The sequence below is a fragment of the Lathyrus oleraceus genome, chromosome 6, assembly GCF_024323335.1.
Source record: "Lathyrus oleraceus cultivar Zhongwan6 chromosome 6, CAAS_Psat_ZW6_1.0, whole genome shotgun sequence".
In the NCBI taxonomy this organism is placed as follows: Eukaryota; Viridiplantae; Streptophyta; class Magnoliopsida; order Fabales; family Fabaceae; genus Lathyrus; species Lathyrus oleraceus.
In genome coordinates, this window is record NC_066584.1 from 265,457,232 (window position 1) to 265,481,383 (window position 24,152).

At 35.6% G+C, this 24,152-nt stretch overlaps 1 protein-coding gene across 1 annotated transcript; it reads right to left on the reverse strand.

Annotated features, from left to right (window-relative positions):
* Positions 1-13,210: 13,210 nt before the first annotated feature.
* On the reverse strand, positions 13,211-14,580 carry LOC127095093 (uncharacterized). Its single transcript, XM_051033832.1, has 2 exons — positions 13,979-14,580; positions 13,211-13,898 (listed from the first exon to the last, which is right to left on the reverse strand). The coding sequence occupies exons 1-2, from the start codon at positions 14,578-14,580 to the stop codon at positions 13,211-13,213; spliced, it is 1,290 nt and encodes a 429-aa protein (XP_050889789.1).
* Positions 14,581-24,152: the final 9,572 nt, after the last annotated feature.

Consider the following 24,152-nt stretch of genomic DNA (forward strand, 5'->3'; position numbering starts at 1 on the left):
GGAGAAGATGAAGAGACTAATTCTATGCACAAAATTCAAAGTTGAGAGTTGAAAAGTTCTGACCAAATGGGTAGCAGTCCAATAGACAAGAATGTCAATAGAAAACCAGAATTTCCTTGGACATTTAGAATCAAGCAACATAGAAATGGAGAATTATATTATCTTGAAGAGAAAAGGCATCAAATAAAGATAGCCACATCCAAGCTTTATCCATTCCATGATCTTCCTTAAAATTAGCCCATGTAGTAGATGAATTGCACTAGTCACAGGTTCAAAGTAACAGCTATATAACGATCATGTTGCAGATGAACTCAGAGGGTCTTGAATGATGTATCAGATGAAGTCTCAAATTACAAGAACTTGGTTTCTCAATAAGTTGGCATTGGCCAAGTCCTTTAGCATAGGAATGTTGCCTAAGTTCTAAGTCCAATTTGTCCAAGATCAAGCCAACAGTCCACACAAAAGTTTTTAGGGTTTTTGTTGTTATTATGTACATTAATGGTCAAAGTTCACACAAACAAGCAAATTATATAAAAATAAGATATATCACACAATATGGTCCAAGTGGACAAAGTGAAAATTGCATTAACATAAACAATTATAATGATATGAACAATGACAAATGAATAAAAGCTAGAATTATATGGCATTAAATTTAATGGCTTGAAATTAAAAGTTAGTTTTTAATAGGTTAGAAGTTAGTATTGTTTTTCTTTTGCTTTTCATTTTTTAGACATTCTTTGGAGAACACTCAACCCACTTATCACAAGCATGGATTCTTGAGCCAAGACATCTTCCAAAGGAAGGAAAAAAGGCCAAGTTTCCACACAATACCATGAAAGAGGGGATACTTACAATCTCACTAACTAGAATGCTATGCCATTTGTGTCACAAATTTAGCTCTCTATTAAGCAATCGTAATTGGACTTATGTAGAAGTCACAACTATTTGAGGCAGGGCAATAGAATTTTGGTGTTAATGCATGTTAGAGACATAGTATAATGGACTATGCTAATGAAGAATACCACACACAAAAAGAATATGCAAAAGGTGTGGCCTAATTTCATCCATTCTCAATTTTATTTTTCAATCAACTAGCTTTAGGACTTTGAGATATCATAGGCCAAATGAGATGTGTAGCGTGAAATTCATGATCATCAAGCTATTGACAAGCTAGAGATCAAATAACAAGAGTCGCAACCGCGCTTTTATTGTTTCCAAGGGAAAAGGGAAAAAGTACGAACAAAACCCAAAAAGTAAGAAGTTTTCAAATAAAAACTGATAAAAGTCAGAGATCACAGGTAAGGGGGTTGGTTACACAGAGGGAAGGTGTTAGCACCCAAAGTGTCCTAGGTACTGCTAGGGAGCCCTTTTTGTGTACATATGTATTTTTGTACAAAGTTATGTTTACAAACAAATAGAATGGAGGGATGAGAAAAGAATTCATTAATTATATTTTTGTGTTTGACAAGTCCTTCGGACTTGTGCCTACGTACCAACATAAAAATGAGGGATAAAAACCTCATAGTTCGTGATACAAATTCAAAATGGATGCATTGATTTTAACAAAATTTAAGTTTAAAAGGCACAAAGGCCTAAAATGGTTTGAATGAGTTATTTGTTTTTGGCTTTTTCAAAGTTTATGTCAAGTATAATTAAGTTTATTTACAAGTTTGATTTCAGAAAAAGTTTGAAAATGCAATGGCATAAGGCCAAAGTTTCTATCTTTTTGCAGAGTGGTCAAAGTTTAGAACAAAATAAGTTCAATCAAAGAAGATTTTGAAATGGGAGGAAGAGATTTTGAAATTAAAGAAATGGGGAGAAGATGAAGAGACTAATTCTATGCACTAAATTAAAAGTTGAGAGTTGAAAAGTTCTGACCAAATGGGTAGCAGTCCAATAGACAAGAATGTCAATAGAAAACCAGAATTCCCTTGGACATTTAGAATCAAGAAACACACAAATGGAGAATTGTATTATCTTGAAGAGAAAAGGCATCAAATAAAAATAGCCACATCCAAGCTTTATCCATTCCATGATCTTCCTCAAAATTAGCCCATGTAGTAGATGAATTGCACTAGTCACAGGTTCAAAGTAACAGCTATATAACGGTCATGTTGCAGATGAACTCAGAGGGTCTTGAATGATGTATCAGATGAAGTTTCAAATTACAAGAACTTGGTTTCTCAATAAGTTGGCATTGGCCAAGTCCTTTAGCATAGGAATGTTGCCTAAGTTCTAAGTCCAATTTGTCCAAGATCAAGCCAACAATCCACACAAACGTTTTTTAGGGTTTTTGTTGTTATTATGTACATTAATGGTCAAATTTCACACAAACAAGCAAAGTATATATAAATAAGATGTATCACACAATAAGGTCTAAGTGGACAAAGTGGAAATTGCATTAACATAAACAATTATAATGATATGAAGAATAAAAAATGAATAAAAGCTAGAATTATATGACATTAAAGTTAATGGCTTGAAATTAAATGTTAGTTTTTAATAGGTTGGAAGTTAGTATTGTTTTTCTTTTACTTTTCATTTTTTAGACATTCTTTGGAGAACACTCAACCCACTTATCACAAGCATGGATTCTTGAGCCAAGACATCTTCTAAGGGAAGGAAAAAAGATCAAGTTTCCACACAATACCATGAAAGAGGGGAGACTTACAATCTCACTAACTAGAATGCTATGCCTTTTGTGTCATAAATTTAGCGCTCTGTTAAGCAATCGTAATTGGACTTATGTAGAAGTCACAACTATTTGAGGCAGGGCAATAGAATATTGGTGTTAATGCATGTTAGAGACATAGTATAATGGACTATGCTAATGAAGAATACCACACACAAAAAGAATTTGCAAAAGGTGTGGCCTAATTTCATCCATTCTCATTTTAATTTTTCAATCAACTAGCTTTAGGACTTTGAGATATCATAGGCCAAATGAGATGTGTAGCGGGAAATTCATGATCATCAAGCTATTGACAAGCTAGAGATCAAATAACAAGAGTCGCCACCGCGCTTTTATTGTTTCCAAGGGAAAAGGGAAAAAGTACGAACAAAACCCAAAAAGTAAGAAGTTTTCAAATAAAAACTAATAAAAGTCAGATATCACAGGTAAGAGGGTTGGTTACACAGAGGGTAGGAGTTAGCACCCAAAGTGTCCTAGGTACTCCTAGGGAGCCCTTTTTGTGTGCATATGTATTTTTGTGCAAAGTTATGTTTACAAACAAATAGAATGGAGGGATGAGAGAAGAATTCATTAATTATATTTTTGTGTTTGACAAATACTTTGGACTTGTGCCTACGTTCCAACATAAAAATGATGGATCAAAACCTCATAGTTCGTGATATAAATTCAAAATGGATGCATTGATTTTAACAAAATTTAAGTTTAAAAGGCACAAAGGCCTAAAATGGTTTGAATGAGTTAGTTCTTTTTGGCATTTTCAAAGTTTAAGTCAAGTATAGTTAAGTTTATTTACAAGTTTGATTTAAGAAAAAAGTTTGAAAATGCAATGGCATAAGGCCAAAGTTTCTATCTTTTTGCAAAGTGGTCAATGTTTAGAACAAATTAAGTTCAATCAAAGAAGGTTTTGAAAAGGGAGGGAGATATTTTGATATTAAAGAAATGGGGAGAAGATGAAGAGGCTAATTCTATGCACAAAATCAAAAGTTGAGAGTTGAAAAGATCTGACCAAATGGGTAGCAGTCCAATAGACAAGAATGTCAATAGAAAACCAGAATTCCCTTGGACATTTAGAATCAAGAAACACACAAATGGAGAATTGTATTATCTTGAAGATAAAAGGCATCAAATAAAGATAGCCACATCCAAGCTTTATCCATTCCATGATCTTCCTGAAAATTAGCCCATGTAGTAGATGAATTGCACTAGTCACAGGTTCAAAGTAACAACTATATAACGATCATGTTGCAGATGAACTCAGAGGGTCTTGAATGATGTATCAGATGAAGTTTCAAATTACAAGAACTTGGTTTCTCAATAAGTTGGCATTGGCCAAGTCCTTTAGCATAGGAATGTTGCCTAAGTTCTAAGTCCAATTTGTCCAAGATCAAGCCAACAATCCACACAAAAGTTTTTTAGGGTTTTTGTTGTTATTATGTACATTAATGGTCAAATTTCACACAAACAAGCAAAGTATATATAAATAAGATGTATCACACAATAAGGTCTAAGTGGACAAAGTGGAAATTGCATTAACATAAACAATTATAATGATATGAACAATAACAAATGAATAAAAGCTAGAATTATATGACATTAAAGTTAATGGCTTGAAATTAAATGTTAGTTTTTAATAGGTTGGAAGTTAGTATTGTTTTTCTTTTACTTTTCATTTTTTAGACATTCTTTGGAGAACACTCAACCCACTTATCACAAGCATGGATTCTTGAGCGAAGACATCTTCTAAGGGAAGGAAAAAAGATCAAGTTTCCACACAATACCATGAAAGAGGGGAGACTTACAATCTCACTAACTAGAATGCTATGCCTTTTGTGTCATAAATTTAGCGCTCTATTAAGAAATCGTAATTGGACTTATGTAGAAGTCACAACTATTTGAGGCAGGGCAATAGAATATTCGTGTTAATGCATGTTAGAGACATAGTATAATGGACTATGCTAATGAAGAATACAACACACAAAAAGAATTTGCAAAAGGTGTGGCCTAATCTCATCCATACTCATTTTAATTTTTCAATCAACTAGCTTTAGGACTTTGAGATATCATAGGCCAAATGAGATGTGTAGCGTGAAATTCATGATCATCAAGCTATTGACAAGCTAGAGATCAAATAACAAGAGTCGCAACCGCGCTTTTATTGTTTCCAAGGGAAAAGGGAAAAAGTACGAACAAAACCCAAAAAGTAAGAAGTTTTCAAATAAAAACTGATAAAAGTCAGAGATCACAGGTAAGGGGGTTGGTTACACAGAGGGAAGGTGTTAGCACCCAAAGTGTCCTAGGTACTCCTAGGGAGCCCTTTTTGTGTGCATATGTATTTTTGTACAAAGTTATGTTTACAAACAAATAGAATGGAGGGATGAGAAAAGAATTCATTAATTATATTTTTGTGTTTGACAAGTCCTTCGGACTTGTGCCTACGTACCAACATAAAAATGAGGGATCAAAACCTCATAGTTCGTGATACAAATTCAAAATGGATGCATTGATTTTAACAAAATTTAAGTTTGAAAGGCACAAAGGCCTAAAATGGTTTGAATGAGTTATTTATTTTTGGCTTTTTCAAAGTTTATGTCAAGTATAATTAAGTTTATTTACAAGTTTGATTTCAGAAAAAGTTTGAAAATGCAATGGCATAAGGCCAAAGTTTCTATCTTTTTGCAGAGTGGTCAAAGTTTAGAAGAAAAAAAGTTCAATCAAAGAAGATTTTGAAAAGGGAGGAAGAGATTTTGAAATTAAAGAAATGGGGAGAAGATGAAGAGACTAATTCTATGCACTAAATTAAAAGTTGAGAGTTGAAAAGATCTGACCAAATGGGTAGCAGTCCAATAGACAAGAATGTCAATAGAAAACCAGAATTCCCTTGGACATTTAGAATCAAGAAACACACAAATGGAGAATTGTATTATGTTGAAGAGAAAAGGCATCAAATAAAAATAGCCACATCCAAGCTTTATCCATTCCATGATCTTCCTCAAAATTAGCCCATGTAGTAGATGAATTGCACTAGTCACAGGTTCAAAGTAACAGCTATATAACGGTCATGTTGCAGATGAACTCAGAGGGTCTTGAATGATGTATCAGATGAAGTTTCAAATTACAAGAACTTGGTTTCTAAATAAGTTGGCATTCGCCAAGTCCTTTAGCATAGGAATGTTGCCTAAGTTCTAAGTCCAATTTGTCCAAGATCAAGCCAACAGTCCACACAAAAGTTTTTAGGGTTTTTGTTGTTATTATGTACATTAATGGTCAAAGATCACACAAACAAGCAAAGTATATAAAAATAAGATATATCACACAATATGGTCCAAGTGGACAAAGTGAAAATTGCATTAACATAAACAATTATAATGATATGAACAATGACAAATGAATAAAAGCTAGAATTCTATGGCATTAAAGTTAATGGCTTGAAATTAAAAGTTAGTTTTTAATAGGTTAGAAGTTAGTATTGTTTTTCTTTTGCTTTTCATTTTTTAGACATTCTTTGGAGAACACTCAACCCACTTATCACAAGCATGGATTCTTGAGCCAAGACATCTTCCAAAGGAAGGAAAAAAGGCCAAGTTTCCACACAATACCATGAAAGAGGGGATACTTACAATCTCACTAACTAGAATGCTATGCCTTTTGTGTCATAAATTTAGCGCTCTATTAAGCAATCGTAATTGGACTTATGTAGAAGTCACAACTATTTGAGGCAGGGCAATAGAATTTTGGTGTTAATGCATGTTAGAGACATAGTATAATGGACTATGCTAATGAAGAATACCACACCCAAAAAGAATTTGCAAAAGGTGTGGCCTAATCTCATCCATTCTCATTTTAATTTTTCAATCAACTAGATTTAGGACTTTGAGATATCATATGCCAAATGTGATGTGTAGCGGGAAATTCATGATCATCAAGCTATTGACAAGCTAGAGATCAAATAACAAGAGTCGCCACCGCGCTTTTATTGTTTCCAAGGGAAAAGGGAAAAAGTACGAACAAAACCCAAAAAGTAAGAAGTTTTCAAATAAAAACTAATAAAAGTCAGATATCACAGGTAAGGGGGTTGGTGACACAGAGGGAAGGATTTAGCACCCAAAGTGTCCTAGGTACTCCTAGGGAGCCCTTTTTGTGTGCATATGTATTTTTGTGCAAAGTTATGTTTACAAACAAATAGAATGGAGGGATGAGAGAAGAATTCATTAATTATATTTTTGTGTTTGACAAGTACTTCGGACTTGTGCCTACGTTCCAACATAAAAATGATGGATCAAAACCTCATAGTTCGTGATACAAATTCAAAATGGATGCATTGATTTTAACAAAATTTAAGTTTAAAAGGCACAAAGGCCTAAAATGGTTTGAATGAGTTAGTTCTTTTTGGCTTTTTCAAAGTTTAAGTCAAGTATAGTTAAGTTTATTTACAAGTTTGATTTAAGAAAAAAGTTTGAAATTGCAATGGCATAAGGCCAAAGTTTCTATCTTTTTGCAAAATCGTCAAAGTTTAGAACAAAATAAGTTCAATCAAAGAAGATTTTGAAAAGGGAGGGAGATATTTTGATATTAAAGAAATGGGGAGAAGATGAAGAGGCTAATTCTATGCACAAAATAAAAAGTTGAGAGTTGAAAAGATCTGACCAAATGGGTAGCAGTCCAATAGACAAGAATGTCAATAGAAAACCAGAACTCCCTTGGACATTTAGAATCAAGAAACACACAAATGGAGAATTGTATTATCTTGAAGATAAAAGGCATCAAATAAAGATAGCCACATCCAAGCTTTATCCATTCCATGATCTTCCTCAAAATTAGCCCATGTAGTAGATGAATTGCACTAGTCACAGGTTCAAAGTAACAACTATATAACGATCATGTTGCAGATGAACTCAGAGGGTCTTGAATGATGTATCAGATGAAGTTTCAAATTACAAGAACTTGGTTTCTCAATAAGTTGGCATTGGCCAAGTCCTTTAGCATAGGAATATTTCCTAAGTTCTAAGTCCAATTTGTCCAAGATCAAGCCAACAATCCACACAAAAGTTTTTTAGGGTTTTTGTTGTTATTATGTACATTAATGGTCAAATTTCACACAAACAAGCAAATTATATATAAATAAGATGTATCACACAATAAGGTCTAAGTGGACAAAGTGGAAATTGCGTTAACATAAACAATTATAATGATATGAACAATAACAAATGAATAAAAGCTAGAATTATATGACATTGAAGTTAATGGCTTGAAATTAAATGTTAGTTTTTAATAGGTTGGAAGTTAGTATTGTTTTTCTTTTACTTTTCATTTTTTAGACATTCTTTGGAGAACACTCAACCCACTTATCACAAGCATGGATTCTTGAGCCAAGACATCTTCTAAGGGAAGGAAAAAAGATCAAGTTTCCACACAATACCATGAAAGAGGGGAGACTTACAATCTCACTAACTAGAATGCTATGCCTTTTGTGTCATAAATTTAGCGCTCTGTTAAGCAATCGTAATTGGACTTATGTAGAAGTCACAACTATTTGAGGCAGGGCAATAGAATATTGGTGTTAATGCATGTTAGAGACATAGTATAATGGACTATGCTAATGAAGAATACCACACACAAAAAGAATTTGCAAAAGGTGTGGCCTAATTTCATCCATTCTCATTTTAATTTTTCAATCAACTAGCTTTAGGACTTTGAGATATCATAGGCCAAATGAGATGTGTAGCGGGAAATTCATGATCATCAAGCTATTGACAAGCTAGAGATCAAATAACAAGAGTCGCCACCGTGCTTTTACTGTTTCTAAGGGAAAAGGGAAAAAGTACGAACAAAACCCTAAAAGTAAGAAGTTTTCAAATAAAAACTAATAAAAGTCAGAGATCACAGGTAAGGGGGTTGGTTACATAGAGGGAAGGTGTTAGCACCCAAAGTGTCCTAGGTACTCCTAGGGAGCCCTTTTTGTGTGTATATGTATTTTTGTACAAAGTTATATTTACAAACAAATAGAATGGAGGGAGGAGAAAAGAATTCATTAATTATATTTGTGTTTGACAAGTCCTTCGGACTTGTGCCTACGTACCAACATAAAAATGAGGGATCAAAACCTCATAGTTCGTGATACAAATTCAAAATGGATGCATTAATTTTAACAAAATTTAAGTTTGAAAGGCACAAAGGCCTAAAATGGTTTGAATGAGTTAGTTCTTTTTGGCTTTTTCAAAGTTTAAGTCAATTATAGTTAAGTTTATTTACAAGTTTAATTAAAAAAAAGTATGAAAATGCAATGGCATAAGGCCAAAGTTTCTATCTTTTTGCAAAAGCGATCAATGTTTAAAACAAAAGTAATTCACACAAAGAAAGTTTTGAAAAAAATGGAGGGAGATATTTTGAAAATAAAGAAATGGGAAGAAGATGAAGAGACTACCCTATGTACAAAAATTAAAAGTTTAGAGTTGAAAAGATATGACCAAACGGGTAGCAATCCAATAGACAAGAATGTCAATAGGAACCTAGAATTCCATTGGACTTTTTAGAATCGAGCAACACACAAATGCCTAATTATATTATCTTGAAGAGAAAGGTATCAAATAAAGATGTCCTCATCCAAGCTTATCCATTCCATGATCTTCTCCAAAATAGCTCATGTAATAGATGAATTCCACAAGTTACGGGTTCAAAATGACAGTTTCACAATAATCATGTTGCAGATGAACTTAGGGAGGTCTTCAAAGATGTATCAGATGAAGTTCAAAATGCAAGCACTTGGTTCTTCAATAAGTTGGCATTGTCCAAGTCCTTTAGCATGGGGAGGTTGCATAGATTCTAAGTCCATTTGTCCAAGATCAAGCCAACAGTCCACTCAATTATTTTTAGGGTTTTTGTGATTAATATGTACATTAATGGTTAAAGACGACACAAACAAGCAAAGTATACACAAACAAAATATATTACATAATATAGTCCAAATGGACAAAGTGAAAATTGCACTAACATAAACAATTAGAATAATATGAACAATGGAAAATGAAATAGAGTGCTAAAAGTAAATTGCATTAAAGTAAAAGCTTGAAATTAAAAATTAGTAGTTAATAGGTTAAGAGTTAGTGTTGTTTTGCTTTTGCTTTTCATTTCAAGACATTCTTTGGAGAACATTCAACCCTCTTATCACAAGCATGGATCTTTGAACCAAAACATCTTCCAAAGGAAGGAAAGAAGGCCAAATTTCCATACAATACCATGAAAGAGGGGAGACTTACAATCTCACTAACTAGAATGCTTATGCCTTTTATGTCACAAATTTAGCGCTATGTTAAGCAATTGTAATTGGACTTATGTAGAAGTCATAACTATTTGAGGCCGGGCATTAGAATTATGGTGTTAATGCATGTTAGAGACATAGTATAATGGACTATGCTCATGAAACATACCACACACAAAAATATGCAAAAGATGTGGCCTAATCTCATCCATACTTATGTCAATTTTTTAATCAACTAGCATTAAGACTTTGAGATGTCATAGGCCAAATGGAGTGAATGAATGAAGAAGAGGAATGAGATGATGTGGGAGGGGAAGGAATGAAATGACAAATTGGTCAAAGGAGGACTTTTACCAAATTAATATCATTCATTCATTTTGGGAGATGAAATGTACATTCCATCAATCCCCTAAATCCAATGATATTAATTTGACAAAGTCAAATCAACCTTTACCAAGGCCCAACAACAAGAGTCAAACATAAACAAAGTCATCACAATTGGTCAACAAATTTATTTGGCATTTATTCAAATTAAAATACTAAAATAGTGCATTTAAATTAAATATGGTTTGCCAATTCCTAAAATCTCATCAAAACAACAAAGAAATGACCATGAGATTTATCATTGGTCAAACAAGGTCAAAGGACCTTGGAGAAAAAATCTCATAATTTTTGGACATTTAAAAATATTTTTATACAATTAAAAACAAATGCAAAATCAACTAATTCATGAAAAATATTTGAATTTTTTTGGTGAAAGTCCCATATTTTTTGGATCAATATTGAATTTAATATGTATTATTGAAAATAAAAGGAATAAAAGAAAATCAGAAATAACCAAAAAATGTGAGCCACTTGATCTCCCTCATTAATTGAGGTGGCAGATCAAGTGGCCACCAGCGCACGCTCCATTGTGGTTTTGAGTCAATGCGCCACAGGAAAGGTAATTACAATGCACACTCGTGATTAAAACAATTCAAATCAATCCAAAGGCTCAGGACCATGCCACATCATTGCCGGAGCAAGGCGTCGGTCGTCTTCTCAGGCGACCTTGGCCGGACTGGTCCATTCATCACCTCATCAAAAATGAAAAAGGAGGACATGATCTGAAAGGAAAAATGGTGTAGAGCACGAATCTTACCTCAATTCATCCTAACTCCAAGTATATTAAGAGATACATGGAGTTGAAATTTGAGGTACATGAATCGAGTTGTTTCGATTTGGCCTCAAAGCAATTCAATCTTCTTGCCTATATTGGTAGGACTTCAGACAACCAAAGAATCAAGAGAATTGAGCAATATTGAGAGAGAATCGAAGAGATGGAAAATTGTGAAAAATACCTTCAATGTAGGTCTGAATTCAATTGTTCTTGCCTTGGCTCATGCTTGATCTCACTCCAAATGCTTGCAGAAGTAGAATGGATGCTCAAAAGGTCTTAGATCCCTGGAGTTTTGAATCTCAAAACAGTGAGAATTCAAACTCAATTTCAAGTGAAATTCTCAGGATTATCCTTTGGAATGAGAGGGTTAGAGGTTTGGGATCAAAGTTGGCGTGAATGTGTGTGAAATTCTGATGCAAAGGGGCTATATTTATAGCCAATTCAACTGATATTTGCACACATGAAGTGAACTTCCAAAATTAGCAATGTGTGATGCATGAGTGCATGAGCGTGTGCAGGCCCATGAAATCACTCCATATGATCTATAATTGAGTGTAAGCAAGGCTGAAGTCATGTTGGAATGCTAGGCAATTGTGCATGAATGTTTGAAGTTCAATCTTGCCAAATGATGATACCATGTTCAAGCCATGCGCAACCTATTCATTTCTTGTCCAAAATGGATGAACTTGGACTTTCTGGAAAGGTTAGATCAAGAGGAACAAATTTTATGTTCAACACTTTTCCATTTGGAGATTGTATCATGAAGAATTTTGAGGTGGAAGTATGGAAATTTTAACATATCACAAATTTTTCTAAGTGTCAAGCCATATGTCTTAATATTCCATGTTGCTTAACTTTTTATGTGAGTTTCAAATGAGGAACGTGTCTTCATCAAAGTTGTAGCTCTATCAAAGACCCTAAAATTAGTCACAAATTTAATGTAATTTGGATTTGAAATGATAGAGTTATGCATTTTTGAAGTTTGGAAAAATTAGTTGATCATGGTATTGGTCAAAAGTGACCTATAATGTAGCCTCATATCACATGCTCATAAAAGTTGAATTAGTTATCACTCCAAATATCAAAGTTGAAGTAGACATATTGAAAATTGAGCAAGTTGGAAATATTTCTTCTCATAAAAATTGAGCAAGTTATGGCCTTGGGAAGTTGACTTTCAAATTAGGGTTTAGACAAAATGACCTATAACGTTTCAACATAGAAAATGATTTTCCAAGCAAAACTAGCTCTAGGTCTCAATATGAAAGTTGTTTGGAATGTCATTTAGAGTAAGTTTTATCTTGGAATAATTTTCATATGGTGAATATTGTAGGAGATAGGGTCTAGGGAGACCCAGTTTTGATCAGATGAATTCATCTGGCCAACCACCATCGACCAACTTGCTAACCTTCAATTAGCTTGACTTTATAGGCTCATGGTAGATCATATATGCATAATATGAGGAAATTTGTAGTACCCCTTGAGAAATTTGATCAATTTGTGAGATAGCTTGTTGGAGAAGTTACTCAAGATACCTAGTCAAACTAGGGTTTCCAAGGCAAATCACCTCTAAACTCTTGAAGAAAACTTGATCAATATAACATGTAGAGATCATTGTGACTCATATATGATACTTGTAACCATTCTTGGATCAATTCTTGGTTATGCTCTTTGTCACGAGGGTCTCAAACCCTATATATGAACTTGATAGATCAATGGAGATCATGCCCCGCCTACATAAGAGTTAGGCAAATGCAAAGACATATTTTTGGTATTTTGGTTAGTAAAATTTATAAAATACAAGTATGATACTATCACAAAGTGCTTGGTGATCTCTCCCAAAACAAACCTAATGAAAGGAGGGGTAAGGAGGATGCAAAGGTATGATCCCAATGCTAATGCTTATGATGAAATTGCATGACGGATCTTAGGGTCAAAATTGGGGTCTTACAGCTGGTCCTTGATAAGATAACTTCGCGAGTGTTCTCTTTGGCATAACATTCAAAGAAGATCCGGTATCAACCAAAACTCTTGCCAAAGCATCATCTTTGCATTTTACCGAGATATGGAGAGCATGATTATGATTTTGTCTATCTTCCAGTAATTATTCTCCACTAAAGCTTAAAGTATTGCAAGTTGTGATGTTCGCAACCACCCCATCAAACTGGTCTACTGTTATGCTTTGTGTTACATGAGCTTGGGCAAACTCCTTCAATAAAGCCTCCTTATGGGCTTGAGAGTTAAATAGCAGAGACAAAATAGAAATTTTAGATGGCGTCTGATGCAACTGGTCCATAACCTTGTAATCACTTCTCTTTATCAACTTCAAAAACTCAACAACATCTTTAGATTGAACCACTTTGGGTTCTTTAACGGGAGCTGCAACTGTAGATTCCATGGCCGACCCTTGAGGAGTCACATTGAATTCAGGCGTATAGATTCGACCACTACGGGTCATTCTGCTCATTCCTGCAATATTGGTGACGTCCTCACTCATAGATTCTGTCACTTTAACGTTTGCACTTCCTTCTACAACCTTGTCTACAACGGTAATCTCATATTTCCAAGGCACAACATTGGTGCTCTGATATGGAAAAGGCGTAGGCATACAGATCTCAACATGCGACGGATGACTATTCTCAGGCACCACTCTTTTGTTATAGTAAGGGATTTCAACTGGTTCAGGTAAATTGAAGCAAGGTTCAATTACCGACACATCTTCGTTCATCAAGTCTTGAATATTATCTCGTACCATCTGACACCCTTTTGGGTGTGCGAAACAGTCTTCACATCTGTCATGACGAGCATCAATTAGGCCAACTTCCACCAATAGGACGTGGAATGCTGCCAAAGGAGTCTTAACATCGTCGACCTTTCAACCATAACACCAACAGAGGCATCTTCAATGGCATTCACTGGAAGGTCTCCATAGGGAGGAAGCGGATTTTTCTTCACATTTGATCCCATACCCTTAAAAGACAGGATCTTGCTATCAATCATCTCACGAACCCTATGCTTAAAAGCATAGAAACCCTCTAGGTCGTGCCCGGGGGTACCTTCATGAAAAGGACAGTGTGAATTAGGGTTGTACCATGGAGGCAGACGATCAGGTGGAGGTCCCATAGGTCTAGGAACCACCAAACCCTTTTGCAATAGGGAGGGATAAAGCCCAGTGTACAACATTGGGATTGGATTGAAGGTCGCCCTATCCCCTTGCCTCCTATTCTGGCTCTGAGCATTTTGCCTTGGAGCTTGAGCTCTCGGCTGTTGATAGACAGGAGCTGTCGGTGCTTGTTGATAGATTGGAGGAACCGCAACACATTGTTGCACTGGAGTTGGTTGATAAATCGGAGGCACTTGATAAGCCTGAGCAGGTTGTTGATTGAAGGCGGGCGTCACAGCAGCTACACACGGTTGCGGGGCGTACTGAACGGGATACATGGGTTGCTGATATACATATACATATACACTCATATATCTTCATCATTATATCATTACACCCTGAGATTCACTCTTATCCCCTACTATGGTGGTACTTTATCCTCGTTCAGGTTTGGTATGTCTGTCCTCCTTCAATTATAGAGTGCCAGTCCCCTTAAGCAGAAAGACTTTAACCTTTCTCCTTTCCCCACCAAGTTATTTCCTCGTGGATGATCATTATTTCAACTTCCTCCCAAGTTGATTATCTGGATGGAACCACTCCCCTTGAGTTATATCCTCATTGGGTTTGAGTCTTGATGGCCCGTTTCTTTTTAGATCTTACCTAGATAGATATTTTGGGGCCCCTAAGAGTCTATTACCTAGTAACTGGTAGTATTCTTCTTAGTTTGCAGTTTGTTACTTCTTGCCCAATACCCGACAAAAGTAACCCCTTCTTTTCTCCCCAGCAGATTCGTTTTCACATCTCTCCAGGAAGTCTATCCTTGATATGTTCATCCTAACCGATGACAAATATTTTCTTCCCCTTCTTTGAGTTTATCCTTGATATGTTCATCCTAACTGATGACAGATATTCTCATCTTTGGTATTCTACCCAGTAAAAAGGTAGTTGTAATCCTTATTTGTTTCCCAGAGAGTTAATCCTTGATATGTTCATCCTAACCAATGGCGGGTTTCCTTATCTTTACGGTCTTCTGCCCAGTAACCGATAGTTGTAAATCCTGCTTTTTCTCCCCTTATAGAGTTTATCCTTGATATGTTCATCCTAACCGGTGATGGATATTCTCTTTTTTAGTATTCTATCCAATAACTGATAGATGTAATCCCTATTCTTCCCCTCATAGTCTATCCTTGATATGTTCATCCTAATCGGTGACGAATATTCTCTTTGATGGTATTCTATCCAGCATTCAATAGATGTAATTCCTATTCTTGTTATTAAGGTGGTTTATCCTTGATATGTTCATCCCAACCAATGACGGGTATCCTTCTTAACATCCTCAGGCAAGTCTATCCTTGATATGTTCACTTTAACCGGTGACAGATTTCCTTTCCTTTGAGTTTATCCTTGATATGTTCACTTTAACCAGTGACGGATATTCTCTCTTTTTTGGTCTTTTAACCAGTAGCCGGTAGTTATAAATCCTATTTTCAGTTTTTCCCAGCAAGGCTATTCTTACCCAGTAGCCGGTAATGAATACACCTTTTGGCGGCCCTTAGTGAGTCATCCTTGATATGTTTACCCTAACCGGTAACAGATGTTCTCCCTGTCATATTTCTGTTATCCCTTTACACAAACACAGGTAATGGATAATTTGTTTTCTACTCCTCCTATGTTTGAAGATCTTTTCTTCCCCAGTTGAGTTGAGTGCGCATTTCCTTAGTGGAATCTCTTTTCCTGTATGGTTCGTGTATTTCAGCTTTGTTCTTACCTATCCGTTCCCCTTGCAGATTTTCTTTTCCCCCCGGCTGAGTCTTTCCATTTTCATGGAACCCCTCATGTCCGCCCAACGGTTTTTTTAGTCATAGTCTGTCATACGCATAATCATTTATTCTTCCCTAGTGTCCCTGTTCCCCAGTGAGATTTCCTTACGGAATATATTATGCTCCTATGGGCTTTCAGTCTCTCTGAATTCTTTTCCTTTGTGGAAACATTTCCCCGCAAAGAGCTTATTTTTAGCATTCATATCATATGCATCATGAGGTCTCTTAGGGACCAAAATTTGTTTCTATATGTTGTTATTTAAGCCCATTCTACTGTGTCGATACGAAGATATTAACCTTCACTGCCTCAGTTAGAATGTCCTTAAATAGGGGCATCTGTAAGACCCCAATTTTGACCCTAAGATCCCTCATGCTATCTCATCATATGCATTAGCATTAGTATCATACCTTGGCATCCTCCTTACCCATTTATTCATTGGGTTTGTATTAGGAGAGATCACCAAGCACTCTGTGATTATATTATACTTTGTATTTTATCATCTTTACTAACCAAAATACCAAAAATATGTCTTTGCATTTGTCGAACTCTTTTGTAGGTAGGGGCACTTGATCACCTCTGATATATCAAGCACACATCTAGGGTTTAAGAACCTCATTGCTAAGATATCAACCAAGAAATAATCCACAATGTATATAGGCATCATGTATGAGTCCTTTTGATCTTTACATGTTATTTTGATCAAGAAGTCTTCAAGAGTTTGGAATTGGTTTGCCTTGGAAACCCTAGTTCATCTGGGTATCTTGTGTAACTTCTTCAACTAGCTTCTTCAACAATTGATCAAATATTTCAAGGGATACTTCAAATTTCATCATCTTATGCATATATTATATCCCATTAGTCCTAAAAGTCAAGATAATTGCAAGTTAGCAAGTTGATTGATGGTGGTTGACTAAAGGAATTCATTTGATAAAAACTGGGGTCCCCTAGACCCTATCTCCTATAATTTTTTTCATATGAAAATTATTCCAAGAGAAACGTTACTCTAAATTGCATTCCAAACAACTTTCATGTTAAGGTCTAGAGCTAGTTTTGCATGGAAAGTCATTTTTTATGGTGAAAGATTATAGGTCATTTTGTCTAAACCCTAATTTGGAGGTCAACTTCCCAAGGCCATAACTAGCTCAATTTTTATGATATGAAATATTTCCAAGTTGTAAAATCAAATTCAAGGTGTCTACTTCAACTTTTATGTTTTGGGGAAGAGCTAATTCAACTTTTATGAGCATCTGATATGAGGATACATTATAGGTCATTTTGGACCATTACCATTGAACAAGTGATTTTCCTCAACTTCAAAAATGCATAACTCATTCATCCCAAATCCAAATGAGGTTAATCTTATGACCATTTATAATGTCTTTGAAATATATACAACTTTGATGAAGGAACTTTTCTCATTTGAAACTCACATAAAATGTTATCCAAGGTAGATTAAGTGAACATATGGCTTGACACTTAGAATTTTTTTTGATGTGTTTAAATTTCAAAACTTCCACCTCAAAATTCATCATGATACAAGCTTCAAATGGAAAATTGTTCAACATAAGAGTTATTACTATTGATCTAACCTTTCCAAAGAGTCCAAATTCATCCATTTTGGACAAGGTTTGAGTGGTTTTCGCATAGCTTGAACATGGCATAATCATTTGGCAAAGATCAACTTCAAACAGCTGCACACTTTTGCCTTGCATTCCAATTCACTTTCAGATTCAATCACATGTGATTATGGACTTAATTGAGTAGCTTCAGAGGCCTGTACATGCCCATGCAAGCATGCATCACTCAATTGCCAAATTTGGAAACAACTTTAAAGGTGAAAATATCACTTGCTTCAGTTATAAATAAGAGCCTTCAGTTATAATGGTGAAAATATCACTTGCTTCAGTTATAAATAAGAGCCATATTTGATCCAAGACTGTAAGACCCCAATTTTGACCCTAAGATCCCTCATGGCATCATAACATTGCATTTGCATTGCCTCAAGGATCTTTAGCATCTTGGTTCTCTTTGCATTTGGGTGGGACTCCCTGTGATTGGTTTGACATCACCAAGTATGCTTGAATTATACATCATTGTTTCTCTTACTTTTGTTTACTAACCAAAATCACAAAAATGTGTCACTAACATCTTTTGTTTGAAGCTTGAGTATCATCCAAGACACTTTGTGGGTTCTATTTAGATGATCAGTTAACACAAGGGAATGGCTTGAGATACTTCCAACAGGTTCAAATGGGGTCTATTCGTCAGCCAAAACGTTAATCTTGAAGGAGCAAAAGTTTGTTCATAAGCTGTCATGCTCGCTAGGCGAGCAGAATGAGTCGCCTAGCGAGTCCCAAGAAAAGCCACCAGAATCACCTACGCTCAGAGGAATTTCTTGAACTGTCATGCTCGCTAGGCGAAGCCCACATGTTTAAAAAAAAAGAAAAAAAAAAGAAAAAAAAAAAGAACGAAAATAAAATAAATAAATAAATAAAATATAACAGAAAATTTTTGGACTTGGGCCTCTCTCATTTGAGCCCACAGGTCCACAAAAATCAGATTATAAATTCAGAGTTTCAGTGAAACAAAAGGTCATTCTATTCCTATTACCCTGGCAGGGAAAAAGATAGTGAGAGAAGAGCTAACAGAGTTCAGAGCAACCTCCAGAGACTGAAGGGAACTCATCTGCAAAGAGCCAATTCCATCTCATATAAACCCACAGATTGCTTTGCAGACCCAACCGGGCAATTCAATTTCATTCAATCTCTCCAATCAGGTTTGCCTTATTCCCATTACTTTATGCTTTTAATTTGAATGCTCTGAATGTATGAGGTATTATGGGTGAATTTGATACCCTTTTGATGCATGTGTTTGACAAGAGGTTTAGGCCTCCTACCCTTGGTTGCTTTTTGTGAGCTTTTTGTGAATTTTAATGGCATGATTCATGTGGTTACATTTTGATTTGGGGGCAACTCTTGATTACCCTATCTTGTTTCTCTAACCTGTTTGTTGAGTTTTGTTTTGTGAGGGCTCATATGACTCTTGCAAAGATGGCTTGCCTGGTGTTCCACTTTATTTGTGGGATACCACCTGGAGGTCTATTCCGATAACCTGTACTGACTCACTTTCTTTGATTGTGTTTAGCTTGGGAATCTCTGGTTTTCTTACCTCGTAAATTGCTGTTGCTTCGGATCTTTATCCGCGTGGTACTTTATTTTTCCCGCATTTTACCGCTTTCTTAGGTTTCGCATAGCCTTTCGTGGCATGTCATTTAAGGTAGCGCGGTTCCTTCATCTAGGACTGCCTTTTTGCATGAGCATCCCTAAACACCCCTAACTCATTGATTTTTCTTCTCGTAAGAACACGTTATCTCCTTCTACTACAGGCGAGTAAGTCTCCAAAGGTCGAGCATCCAGTAGATTGCGTAGTAACGTGGTTCACCCCAAAACACAACCCTTACCCTATAGGTGGTCGAACTACGTTTTGCTCTAATTTTCATCCCAGATGAGATACGTAGGCATAAGATGCGATGTCTTACCGAGCACACTCCTCTTTAACCCATAGGTAGCCGAGCTACGAAGACTCTGATTCTTAGATTCAGATGAGATACGTATGCAGTGGATGCGACGTCCGTGCGAGTCATTTTCTTTCGACCCTTCTTTTAGTAAGTAGTACATTAGATAAACATACACGCCTTTCTCATCCCTTCAATCATGTTTGCACAAATAAATTTTAAAAAAAAAACAACAACCTTTGCAACAAATGTGAAAAGGGCTCCCTAGGAGTACCTAGGATGCTTTGGGTGCCTAACACCTTCCCATTGCATAACCAACTCCCTTACCCAGATCTCTGACATTTTTACTAGTTTTTGATTCAATAAAACTTTTAGGTTTATGTTCGCTTTCTAACCATTCCTTTGGATAAATAGAAGTGCGGTGGCGACTCGACTTGTATGATTTACCTTGGATTTAGTCAATATCTCTAATGGTAACGAATACCCCGCTACAAAGACCTCTAACCCTCACATTTGAAAGGAAAACCTGAGAATTTTCTTTTGAAAATTGAGTTTGAATCTCACTGTTTGGAGATTCAAAACTCCAGGGATCCAAAGCTTTGCTTCAATCCTAAGCCACTTCTGTAAGCTCCCTGAGTAAGACCAAACAAGAATCAAAGCAAGAGAGATCGAGTTCTATACAACATTGAAGGTATTTTCCAAAAAAATTCTTCTCTTCGATTCTCTCTCAATTCTCATCAATTCTCTTGGATTCTTGATTGTCTAAAGTCCTACCAATGTAGGCAAGAAAGTTGAGTTACTTTGAGGCCAAATTGAAGCAACTCATTTCATGTACCTCAAATTTCAACTCCATGTATCTCTCAATATACTTGGAGTTAGGATGAATTGATGTCAGATTCGTGATCAGTGCCATTTTTACTTTAAAATCATGTCATTCTTTTACATTTTTGTGATGGTAATTAGAAAACTAGTCTAGCCAAGGTCGCCTGAGAAGACGACCGGTGCTTTGCTCCGGAGATGAGCTGGATAGGTTTTGAGCCATAGGATCAAATCATTTTGTTTTAATCACGAGCGTTCATTTTGAATACCATTGGTGTGACGCGCTGACTTAAGTGTATGATGGAACGCGTGTTTTGGTCCACTTGATTTGCCACCTCAACTAATGAGGGAGATCAAGTGTTCCAGGTTTTTTCTGATTAATTGATTTTCATTTTATTTTTTAATTTTCATAATATTAAATTCAATATTGATCCAAAATATATGACAATTTCACCAAATTTTTTTAAATAAAATCCTCTGTCATTTTCTGAATTAAAATTAATTTTTGGATCATTATTAATATTTTTCATGATTTAATTGATTTTTGTGAATATTTTAAAAAATTTAAAAATACTTTTATGTTTCCAAAAATTATGAAGAATTTTCTCCAAGGTCCTTTGACCTTGTTTGACCTATGATAAATCTCATGGCCATTTGTTTGGTGTTTTAATGAGGTTTTAGGAAATTGACCAACCAAAATTTAATTTAATATATATTTTTATTATTTTTAATTGTTTAAATGCCAAATTAATTGTGTAGAGCCATTTTAATTGACTTTGTGAGTTTCACTTGTGTTATTAGGCCTTGGTCAAGGTTAATTTGACTTTGCTAGGTTAAGATCATAGGATTTAGGGGATTGATGGAATGTACATTTCATCTCCCAAAATGAATGAATGATCTTAGTTTGGTAAAAATCATCATTTGACCAATTTGTGTTTAATCCATCCCCCCTCCCTCTTCATTTGATTCCCCTTCTTTATCCATTCAAGTCATTGACCTATGATATCTCTATATCCTAAGGCTAGTTGATTGCAAAATCAACACAAGTTTGGATGAGTTTAGGTCCCCCATTTTACATATTCTTTTTGTGTGTGTCATGTTTCATGAGCATATTTTCATACTATGTCTCTAACATGTATTAACACCAAAATTATATTACCCGACCTCAAATAGTTGTGAATTTTACATAAGTCCAATTACGATTGCTTAACATGCGCTAAATTTGTGACACAAAAGGCATAGCACTCTATTTAGTGAGATTGTAAGTCTCCCCGCTTTCATGGTATTGTGTAGAAACATGGCCTTTTTTCCTTCTTTTGGAAGATGTCTTGGTTCAAGGATACATGCTTGTGATAAGTGGGTTGAGTGCTCTCCAAATAATGACTTAAACAAAAATAAAGCAAAATCAATACTAACTTCTAATTGTCGTACCTCGGAAAAAAAATGAGAGACACGACCTAGCGAAAGGCAATCGCACGCTCGCAATGATGGACTGAATAGAGTCGCCAACGAACTTTATTTATTCCTAAAAAGGAAAGGGGAAATATCGATAAAACCCAAGAAAGAATGACAATGATTATGGTCGTCGCAACCAAATCAGGGTTTGGGAGTCGATTACGGAAGGGGAAGGTATTAGCACCCCTCGCGTCCGTTGTACTCGATGGGAACCGTTAGGTCAATTGTATGCGTTAGTGTTAGTTTGAAATGTTAGGCTTCTCGAGTTATTAGGTGGGAAAGAAAGAATAGAAGAGAGAAGAATATTTTTGGATTTTCGACGAAGGACTAAACCTGAGTTTTTTATTAGTGGGCCTAACAAGATTTAAAAATCCTGCTCCTACGTATCTCAATAGAGAAATCAAGGCTTACGTAGTTCTGGGTAGAAAATGTTTGTTTGTTGGTAGATTTTAGCGAAAGCTACTTTGTGTCAATCAACGAAAACATTGTTGGACTACCCAAAACAGGTGGAGAAACATTGCCTTGCATTGGTTTTGAAACAAAGTACCTTTCATTTGAGAAAGGGTTTGAAGGGTCAATCGCATGGTGGCGAGATAAGATTTGATTGGTTTGATGTGTTTTGAGTAATGGCGAGATAAGATTTGATTGGTTTGATGTGTTTTGAGTAATGGCGAGAACTTGGATGAGCGAGATATCCATCTCGAATCTGAATCTCAGGAGTGCGTGGTATCCACCAAGTTCCATTTCCATCCTATTTGCGAAAGTATTTAATAAGAATTAAGTGTTTTTGAATTTGATTGAGAAAGGGTTTAACGAAACCGTGTTGACAATTTTGGATGATGGCGAGAGCTAAGATATGCGAGATATCCATATCGAATCCTCGTCTCAAGAGTGCATGGTATCCACCATCTTCCATTTCCATCTTTATTGAAAAGTATTTGATAAGCATTACGTATTTTGAGTTTTTATTGTGAAAATAACTTGACGTTGGATCAAGGATTTGATGAGAGATTGAGAAAGATTTGAAGAACATGGTTTGAAAGATGTGGAATAGATAGAAATGGATGGATTTGTTTATTGAGAAAATACTCGACGTTGGATCGAGTCATTATTTTTGATATTTTTGAAAAGAGATTGATTTTATTGTTGTGTTAGTAACTAGTTAAACATTCAAGCAATAAAGAAATAAAGAGAGATAAAATTATTACATGTCATGGGAGTAGGGGTACATTTTGTTGAATGGGTATTCAAAGTAACAACCTAATTAAATCGGGACAAAATAATCAACGAGCAATGCATGAGCGTAAGTGCAAGTGAACAGTCTCATTGTAAGAAAGCCCAAGAGTAAGCTATGTGAGGTTGATGGCGATGCTTAAAGGCAATCGGCTTACAAGGGTGTGGAGATGGGGAAATTACAACTAAATATTGTGCTCAAAATCGGCTTATGCATCATGTCAAACAGGGGATGATCATGTACGGAAAATCGAAATGCGGTGAAATTTTATTGCTATTTCGATGAAATAATTATGGATAAACAACATAAGGATGATTGAATCCATAAATTAAAAAAAATCGATGCTTTATTGATTAAAAAAAATAAAAGGGGTAAATATTAAAAAAAAAATAATGAGTATAGGAGATATTAGATTAAAACATGAATGTGAGAGGATTAAAAAGAATAACATCAAAAATTTAAATGCTAAAAAAAAACCAAAATGCCACACACGTGTATCGAACCCACCACAACGAGGAAGACAAGACAAACCTTCCTCCACTTAGCCACGGATGGTCATCTTTTACCTGAACAGCGACCCTACCATATAATCAAGAAGCGAAATAAACTAAATAGAAAAAAAAAGCCTAACTAGAGGTGGGCGGTGGGCCACAAGTAATTGGGCTTGATGAGCACCCAACAGTCTCAAATGAGACCCGCTCCAATCTGGCCCAAGATAAGGTGGCGACCTGAATTCCAAAGAGCACCCTAGCCGCATGGCCGTTGGTTAACGAAACAGAGGAGAATAAATCTCCTTAAATGAATGTTGGCGGCGCAATAAGTGAGGGGTTGGTGAAATGAAAAGTCACTTCCAGCTTTAATGACTCGGTTCCCTCTCCAACAGAGGAACTTAATTGTTTTTAAAACCAAAGAAGACAAAATGAAAAAAAATCTAGAGACCAAACATTTACTCACATCGACCCGTCTTTCTTCCTCATGCAAAAAAATCCAACCACCACTTTTAAACAAGAACCGAAACCTCCCGACATTTGCAATGGAGGAAAAATAGAAGGTAATCGTGAAAACCACAAAAACGGAAACAAAATTTCAGTTGAAAGAGG

What these genes read in the sequence shown, in the direction of transcription:
- LOC127095093 (XM_051033832.1), bottom strand. Translation starts at nt 14,580, where the DNA reads ATGAGTGTATATGTATATGTATATCAGCAACCCATGTATCCCGTTCAG. An exon ending in GTTGGTGTTATGGTTGAAAG is followed by an intron (nt 13,899 to 13,978) that starts GTCGACGATGTT and finishes TCGTCATGACAG; the next exon opens with ATGTGAAGACTGTTTCGCAC.